Source organism: Bison bison, unplaced genomic scaffold (assembly GCF_000754665.1).
Source record: "Bison bison bison isolate TAMUID 2011002044 unplaced genomic scaffold, Bison_UMD1.0 scf7180017864043, whole genome shotgun sequence".
Lineage (NCBI taxonomy): Eukaryota > Metazoa > Chordata > Mammalia > Artiodactyla > Bovidae > Bison > Bison bison.
Genome location: NW_011494615.1, coordinates 4,666,394 through 4,676,076, shown reverse-complemented (window position 1 = coordinate 4,676,076; position 9,683 = coordinate 4,666,394). Strand labels below are relative to the sequence as shown.

Genomic DNA, 9,683 nt, shown 5'->3' with positions numbered 1-9,683 from the left:
GACGGCTGTGGCTGCACACTCCAGGCTCACAGTGGGGACACGGGCCCCCGAGCCCTGGAGCCCACCTTTTCTCACTACAATGGCTTGTTTGTACATCTGACAGATCACTCTAGAGGTACCTTCCAGCAGTATTTCAGAAGGAGATAAAATTCATAACAGCTGACCACTGTGCTAAAGCTGGTGTGCCTTGGATCACAGGAGTTCAGAGAGGGGCGGGCTTGTGTGACGGCCCATCCCAGTTCTGGAGCACCAGCGTGTATCGCCCTCGTACCTGCTGGCCTGAAAGGGTTGACTCTGCAGACACATACTGCTTCCGGATGGAGTAAAACATCGCACATTCTTTACTGAGGCTTTCAAAACATTCCTTTTCTTCATCCCAATTCACCTGATCCAAAGAGAGAATTCAATATGTCAGCATATGCACATGCTTTAAACAGGTTCCATTTCTAAATGGAGGTAACAGACAACTTAAAAGTACGCATGATTTTTAGGCGATAAAGTTGTAGACTGGAACTGCTGAGTACTGCTGGGGTGGGTGGGCACAAGAGGGGCCTTAGCCTCATTACCCTTTTCCTCCTCATCATCACAGATGATGGTGGAGCTGTAAGCCCTCACCCCCCCCACCCCCCGACACTCATCGCCCCACAGGACTGTCATCAGGATGTGCTCCATCACTTGCCTCTGTGGCCAGTCGGAGGATGAAGATAGGCAGACCCTCCAGCGGGGGCACATAGTTATCGATCAGAAGGGGTAATCCAACCAGGTTCCCTTCCTGGACAAGGGGGATAAGAAATCATGCTGTTACAGTTTAAACCAATCCCATCTCCCTGGTGCTTGCTCCAGATCCTGTCCTCAGACTTGCTATTCTGGGCGACCACGTTGGGCCCTGGGGGGCAGCAGAGGCAAATGCTTAGAGAGCCTTCTCTGCTGGCACATAGCAGAGCCACCTGCTCTTTAGGTCTGCTCACCAACTGAACACAGCAAACCAAGTCCCAGAGATCAAGGGGGACTTACAAGGGAGACAAAAACGGCCCTCACCCACCTCATCAATCTCCAGAGAGAAGTAGTCTGCAAGCATCTCAGCCTTCTTTTTCAGAAACTCAACAATGTACTCAGCAAGTCCTTCCTTGGGACCATCCTCCTCTGTCCAGCCACTCTCGGGACTGTCTAAGGCGAGCATGGCCAGGTCAAAGAGTGGTGCTGGCTCCTAGGAAGGGGCAGGAACATTAGGAGCGAGCGTTAACAGGGCTTCCAAACACTGCCTGAATTCCCACAAGACCACTGTCACCTCAGCAGGTGAGAAGCCACAAATCTAGCACTCATTCCTCAATTCCCCCAAAGACACTTGAAAATCTACAAAAGAAGGTTCTCCTCCTCACCAATGGCCATTGCAACAGAGAAGGTCACCGACAAAGACCTGCTGAAAATCTGGGAAAGGCAAAGCCACGGAAGGCACTTCCTTTTGTGTAGCTTTAAAGACCTCGCTTTCATATTTCCAGAAACTCACGAGGCCGAACCTTCATTTCTTCCTACCGCCTTACTAAAGCAAGGGGGAGGGAAAGCACGTTAAAGCAAATGACATTCAGGTAAATCATCTGTTAGGAAGGAGACTGAAATCTATCGTGAAAAACAAGATGCCTCAGTTTTCATCCATTTCTCCCCTCTGAACACTGTTACTGTTGTCACATTTTACATGTTACAGTCCCACAGTGCACTGCTCTTACTTTTCCGTAACAGAAGAGTCAATTAACAAACAGACCGAGCTATCCTAGATATTTATGCACTCGGTAACAGAGCTTTAAACTACATGAAGAATGAAACAGAACCGTGAAGAGAAACATGCAGTTACATGGAGGCTTCCACATCCTTTCCCCAGTAACTGACAGACCCAGTGGACAGAAAATCAGCATACACAAGGCGTCAGTGTCACCAACAATGTGAGACACCTGCCATTTGGGGAGCATTCTACTCAACAAGACCGGAACACAAATTCTTTGCAAATGCACGTGGAATATTACCAACACTGAATATACTCTGGGCCATAAAACAAGTCTCAGTAAGTGTAAAAGGATTCAAATACGTTCTCTGCAAAAATGGAATTAAATTAGAAATCAATACTTGATCTCTGAGAAAATTCCAAATAATTAAGAGACTAAGTAATATATTTCTAAATAATGTGAGGGTCAAAAAAAATCAAAAGGAAATTTAGAAGTATTCTGAACTGGATGAAAATGAAAACTTATCCGAATGTGTGGGACGCTGCTAAAGCAGCACTTGGGAAATTTTCACAGCACTTTAAGTAGAAGTAAGGAAATAAGAAAATGAGAGCAGGTGTCGATGAAACTGAAATCAGAAAAACAACAAAAGAATCACTGAAACCAAAGTCAGTTCTTTGGGTCCAGATTGACAAACCTTAGACTGACCAAGTTAAAAAGAAGACATAAATGACCAACGTTGGGATGAGAGGTTACATCACTACAGATGCACAGACATTAGAAGAATACAAAAGATTAGGAACAACTTTACGCCAATAAATTTGAAAACTTAAATGGACAAGTAATTTTAAACTTAATACAAATGCCCCTCAGAGCTAACATGAATAGCTCTATACCACTAAAAATTTTACTTAAAAATCTTCCTGTGAGGAAATCTCCAGGCCCAGATGGCTTCAACTGATGAATTTTACCAAACATTTCAAGCATTAACAATTATAAACAAACTCTTTCTGAAGATGGAATAACTATTTCCCAACTCATTCCATGAAGCCAGTATTTGATACCAAAACCAGACACACACAAGAAAACTGCAAACCAGGAGGGCGTCCCAGGCGCCACTAGTGGTGAAGAGCCCACCTGCCAATGCAGGAGGCGCAAGAGACGGGGGCTCGATCCCTGGACCAGGAAGGTCCCCTGGAGAAGGAAACGGCACCCAACTCCAGTATTCTTGTCTGGAGAAGCCCATGGACAGAGGAGCCTGGTGGGCTGCAGTCCGTGGGGTCACAATCGGACGCGACTGAGCACTAGAGCACAAACTAGCATCGTGCAGGAATACCGATGCCAAGAGTTGTGAACAGACTCTGACAAGTCAAGCCCAGTAAACCATAAAAAGGGAAACAGATCACGTACAAGCAGGGCTTATCCCAGGAATGCAAGACTGGTTTAAAATACGAAAACCAATCAATGTAATTCACTATATTAACAAACTAAAAAAAGGAAAACCATACAATTATCTGAACAGATACAGAAGAAGCATCTGAAAAAAATTCAGCCTCCCTTCCTGAATAAAAGCCTGAAGCACACAAGGAATAGAAAGGAATTTCCTCAACCACCCTAAGGGCCGTCTGCAAAAAACCTACACACTTCACAGTCAAAGACTGAATGCTTCCCCCAAGATTAAAAAGAGGAGTATTTCCATTCTCACCACTTCTGGTTAGCCTGTACTTAGGTTCTTGCCGGTACAACCAAGCAAGAGAGAGAAAAGGCATCTGGGTTGGAGAGGAAGGAATAAAACTGTCTTTATCCACAGATGCGATGGTCATATACCTAGAAAATCTGCTGGAATCAATAAAAAAGCTACAGCTAACAAGTGAGTTTAACAAGGCTGCAAGATAGAATTTCTAAAACACTTGTATGTACTTCTATATAATAGCAACAAACAATTGACAATTTGTAAAAAATGCCTTTTACAATAGTATCCAAAAAATGTGACTATTAAGAAATAAACTGATTTTTCTCCCCAAATTGATCTATAGAATACGCTCAACACAATCCCAGTAAAAATTCCAGAGGGCTTTTCTGTATATCAAATGTAAAAAGAAGATACAAAACTACATGGATGGTATGATTTTTAATTCTAAATTAAAATGTTAGTTGGGGTTGTGTCTGGGTCGTGGGCTTTAGAGAATGTTTATTTCTGCTTCTATCTCTTTAAGTTTTAAGTAGATATGTATTAGTTTCTATAATAATAAACATTTTAAGTTGGCTACCAAATGACTTCTGCTTTGTATAAAACTATTTTAAGGATACTTCCATATGCAACTCATACATAAACTCTTCTAATCACATTTAGAAACACTTAATATACAATAAGTAAGACAACGGGGTAGGGCTCTTTTCAGAAATGACCAGCTGTTGAACTCTCAGAAATGAGAAGCAGGAAATAAACTTACCGATAACCTCAGAACACCAAAATTGGCAAAATCATAAACGAGAATCTGGTAGAACAGTTCTTCACTGAAAATAAAAATGAAGTGACTTTAAGGAAAAGCAGAATCTGTGCTTGAGAGCCAAGGGGCAGGGACAAAATGGGAGTGAGAACCCGAGACGCAGTGGGGTGAAGGCATCCGGCCTCGCGGAGGTCTTTCCAGCAGTCCTGGGACCTGCACTGGTCACAGCGCTGAGACTGCCTGCCCTGCCAACACCCGCACTCTGTCCCCACCTTCCTGGTGCGGTAAAAGGTTCTGACACCCAGTGGTGACAAAGTTAAGCAGTTTTTGCTCACTGTTCCCCACTGGCAAAGAATCGTATAAACCATTTCTTTTACAACCCACCATCTAGAAATATGGGCTGTACGGGGAGGGCAAGGGACTTCCCGTGTGGTCAACAGTGGACAGACTCGGGCTGCATGGGGGATGGTTTAGGCAGCTGTGAAGTGTACAATATACTGACCTACCTGCAGAAACACAGAACTGAAATGACTGTACTCCATAGTTAATGAAAGAAACCTGCACCACACAGGTCTTGTTTAAAGACTTGGTTATTAAAGTAGACAAAGCACAGCAGCAGGGACACCGAGGTACCCAGAGAGCCGCTGGCTGGTCCTGGCTCAGAGGCTGTCAGTGGAGAGGGAAGAAGCCAAGTCTAAACCCCCGCTTTCAGCCAGTTTATATGCTCGCTGGGAAACTGTTCCCATTTATTAGCAGCTAGGATTCTAGGACTGGCCTAGGTTTGTAATCATGAAATCAAAGAACCGAAATGATTGTGATTTGGGATCTTGGAAATCATGCAGTTAGATTTCCTGGCAAAGAAAAAACAAAGGGAGTAGGATCCCAATAACCAGTAAGAGCTCACTGGGCGAGCCCACGGCTTCTCAGGAAAGACAGTGGCCCTGAGCTGACCTCACTAAGGGTTTCCGAGCCTAGGAGGAAGGAGTCACCAGCACCCAAGGCCGGGTGTGCCCGCAGTAAGCTCCTCGGTGGGGCAGTTCTAGCTCAGGGAGGTCACATGGGATCTCAGCAGGACAGAGTCCCACGATGGCCAAGTGACGGTGTCTGGCAATGGAGGGTGGCACCACGCCCCCCCGAACTACCGATTCGAGACCATATTTAATAGAGGTTCTAGACTCAACAGGAGCTCATCCTCCAAGATCCCTGGAGACAACCATAAATGTCACCCGCTGCGTGCTGGGCAAAGGGCGCTGCCGAGCTGGCCCACCCCATGCTCCTGGACCCCACTGGCTCCTCAGGGCTGGAACAGGCCCTGGCTCCATCCCAAAGCTGAAAGGAGAGGAGGTGTGAGGCCCTCTCACCCCTCCCCTGCCTCCCTTCCCTGCCCTGGAGGCCCAAGTGATCTCCCTCCTCACTGTGTCAGCGGGGGGCTGATACAGAGGGGGGTTTCTCCCTCAAAGTCTCCCAGGCGCTCAGCCCTCCCTCCCCCACCACTTGAATTCAGTCAGCCCCTGCATCACGGGACCTGATCCCAGCTTTAAATCCAATCAGTTGGATTTGAGCAGCTGAGAGCTGGTGTTGCAAAGCAGCCCGCAGCCCCTGCTGTACACCACACAGGCTGGAATACCCCACCAGCTCCAAGCTCTCAACATCCGGCTCAGAGCACGTCATCTTACCTTCACAAAACCCTGTGAATTAATAGTGATACCCCACTTTTACAGAAGAGAAATCCGAGACTCAGTTATCAAAGTGACTTGTCCATGGTCACATAAATGGTAAATGTTGAGCCTGGGTGAGAAACCACACATCTGCCTCTGAAGCTGGGCCCTTTCCGACTGTCACCCTGCTCTCCCCAGCTTCTCCTGCCTCTGTCTCCAGGACCACCGTCCTAGCAGCTCTGCATTTCGTTTGCACCGATTTACCTAAGTCTGGTGGTGTTGAGAAGGTATAACTTGGTCTGATGCTGTGCCAAGGCCCACTGAGGATTCACGCAGCCCACAAAGGAGTGGTTATGCAGCATCTCCCGGAGAGCTGGAAAACAAGACACAGGTCAGGAGTGGCCCCCCAACACCTCCCTGCACCTCAGAGCACCAAGCACCAGAGCTAGAAACATGGAAAACTGCTGAAAACACACGCAAAAAAGGAACAAGATAGAATTAATCTTTCAAAATCCAACAAGAAATTGCCAAAAGATTAAAGCAGGAAGCCAGAGAAGTAACAAGCGCTCTGAAACCCTTTATAAACTAAGACAGCAGAGGAACTGCAGGATTCATGAACTTCAGTTTGTGCAGACTCTGAAAAGCCTAGGAATGGGGTGAAATGGGGACTGTGACAGGAGTCACGTGCCCGCTTCTGCAGCCAGGATTCATGCTAAGCAGGCTGCCTGAGAAGTCTGTGGAAGTTTTAATTTAAACTGATTCCAGGGCTGACTGTTCCTCCAGGTCCCTCCTAGAATCAAATGCAAATTCTCTCTGGAGAAATTCATCTTCAATTCAGACTTCAAATAATTCCTCACAGGTAAAGAACCAGGACCTCTGTGGTCAAAACTAGGCACCAAGAATTAGAACCCAGAAGAAATCACAAAGTCAGTATCTGCCAAGTTTTAAAGATTGAAAATTCCAGTAAAGATAAAACAGTAAGCATGCACAGTGTGCTTAAGAGGTATTAAAACACAAAGTCGCAGACTATCATAATGATCAAGGAAAGACAAAATTCATTTCACCTATATGTGGAATCTAGAAAATAATACAAATAAACTTCTACAAAACAGAAGGACTCAGGCATAGAAAAAAAATTTATGGTTACCCGCTTTATGGAAAGCGGGTAGGGAGGGATTAATTAGGAGTATGGGGTTAACAGATATAAACAAGGACCTAATCTATAGCTCAGGGAGCTATCTTCAATATCTTGTAATAACCTAGAACAGAAAACAATCTGAAGAAGAATGTGTGTGTGTAACAATCACTTTGCTGTACACCTGAAACAATACTGTAAATCAACTACAGTTCAACTTAAAAAATAGGAAGAAAAACGGAAACAACATTCTACATAAACTTTCAAAAAATAAAGGAAGACAGTAATTCCTACTTTACAAGGCTAGCATAACCCTATCCTAACCCTAATATGAGAAAACATTAAAAAAAGAAAAATTTAGACCAATATCCTTGTGGGTCACAGATACAAAAATTCTTAACAAAAAATTAGCAAATTAAGTTCAGCAATATGAAAAAAGGAATAATATAATCAAGAAGAGATTAGGCCAGGAATGTAGGGTGATTTAGCATTTGGAAAATCTCACCATATAGAATAAATGAGAAAAAATAATCATCTTAACAGACACAGAAAGAGTATTTGACAACAACGATTTTTAAATAAAAACTCTCAGAGACTGTCTTAACACTGGGAATTCAGTGGTTAAGACTCCACACTTCCAACACAGGGGGTGCAGGTTCAATCCCTGCTTGGGGAATTTAGATCCCACATGCTGTGCAGCGCAGACAAAAAAAAAAAAAAATCCCTCAGCAAACTAGGAATAGAAAATAACTTCCTTAATCTGAAAAATCTATCAATGTAAAACCTCCAACTAGCATCACGTTTAATGGTGAAACAGTAAATGCATTCTTTCCACAATACAGAAAAAGATAACAACTCCCATGCTCACTCATTCTACTTGACATTGTATAGTGGGTTCTAAACACTGTAGTGAGGCAAGGAAAGCAAACTGTAAAAATATGAAAGGAAAAAAAGTAGAACTGTCTTTATCTGCACCCTTGGCAAGGTCATGTGACACAAGGTCTTTTGTATTTTAATATACTAATGGATGAGGATAAAAATTTCATGGTAAACAATGAGGAAAATGATTTATTTTGACTCAACCTTAACAATTAAAATCAGAACTAATTTTTAAAAGTTCATATTAAACAATGATCAAGGAGATTTCCAAAAAAAAAAAATGTCTAAAAATAAAAAACACAAGAATCGAAATTAAAAATCAAGATCCAGGTTTCCCTGGTGATCCAGTAGTTGAGAATCCACCTTGCAATGCAATCAAATACGCCAGTCTGATCCCTGGTCCAGAAAGATCCCACGTGCCGCGGAGCAACCAAGCCCCTGCACGGCAACCACTGAGCTCACACGGCACAGCTACCGCCGCCTGCGCGCCCTGAGCCTGCGCCGCCTGCGCGCCCTGAGCCTGCGCCGCCTGCGCGCCCTGAGCCTGCGCCGCCTGCGCGCCCTGAGCCTGCGCCGCCTGCGCGCCCTGAGCCTGCGCCGCCTGCGCGCCCTGAGCCTGCGCCGCCTGCGCGCCCTGAGCCTGCGCCGGGCAGCAAGAGAAACCACCACGAGAATCTGCACACCGCTCACTCCCACTCCCCACAGCTACAGAAAGCGCATGTGCAGCGACAGAGATCCACCACAGTCAAAAAGCAAAAATAAATGAATCTTTAAAAATAAAAATCAAGATCAACTGAGTGGACAAAGTTGGCAAGGCCATTGAAAGGTAGAACTATCAGGAGCACAGACTGACGACATGAAAACAGGAAAGCTTATGCAATGTGGAGGAAAATAAATATGTAATTAAAATTGCAGAAGGGCTAGGAAACAGGGAGAGACAGTAACTGAAGACTCTCAAGACAAAGTATCAGAGAAGGTCCCAAAAGTGATGAATGATACCAAGCCTCAGCTCCAGGAAGCCCAACAAAATCTACACCTGAGAGAAACAGAATACCAAAAAAAAGAGACCCTAAAAGCACTCAGAGACACAGAGAGATCACCACAAAGTAAGAGAACACAGGACTGACAGGGAATCCTCTGGCAGTCCAGTGGTTAGGACTCCAAACTTTCATGGCCAAGGGCACCAGTTCAATCCCTAGATCTCTGCAAGCTGCACAGCGAGGCCAAAAAAAAAAGACTGACACTTGAATTTTCACAATAGAAGGAGCCAACGAGTGGTAGACTAATACCTTCAATGCACTTAGAGAAAGTAACTGCAACTCTGAAATTTTAAACCCAGCAAAGAAACTTACCAAAATAAAGATGGATTTGACAAAACAAAAAGCTTTCCATCCACGGCCCCACTCAAAGAGGAAGTAGGTCCGTACACCATCAAAGGTCTGAGGGAAAGAATTATGAGCAAAAAATACTGGATAAATTCAAACAAACTGAGAGTTAACAATGTAATATGGAACAATCAGACACATAGAAACTATGAATATAACACCATATGCCAAAACTAAATCCCAGGTGGACAAGAGATTTACATATAAGCATTTTAGGAGCTAACAAAAGAGCAATGATTTAATTATCCCAGAGTGAGAAGGAATTCCCTACATAAAAAGGTCACTGTGTGATACAGGAGCCATTCAGAGTGGCGGAACACCAGGACACAAAGCGCACCTCCTCCCACAAGGTGGACGTGGTGGCTCCCGCGCAGCCCAGCAGCTTTGTGATGGGAGTGGAGGCAGCACATGACTGCCCCTGGAGGCTGGGAGTGGGTAGCCCGCAGCTTGAGACTGCTCCT

The 9,683-nt window shown here is 44.7% G+C and overlaps 1 protein-coding gene across 2 annotated transcripts in view; it reads right to left on the bottom strand.

Moving 5' to 3' along the window:
• The window catches only part of MLH1 (mutL homolog 1), an 87,929-nt gene that overhangs the window by 1,223 nt on the left and 77,023 nt on the right, over positions 1–9,683 (bottom strand). For both annotated transcript variants that reach the window (XM_010835527.1, XM_010835529.1), the window contains 5 exons: positions 6,088–6,196; positions 4,169–4,232; positions 1,043–1,207; positions 680–772; positions 272–385 (listed from right to left, as the gene is read on the bottom strand). In XM_010835527.1, coding sequence (XP_010833829.1) covers positions 272–385; positions 680–772; positions 1,043–1,207; positions 4,169–4,232; positions 6,088–6,196 — 545 coding nt within the window. The remainder of the gene's footprint in view (positions 1–271; positions 386–679; positions 773–1,042; positions 1,208–4,168; positions 4,233–6,087; positions 6,197–9,683) is intronic.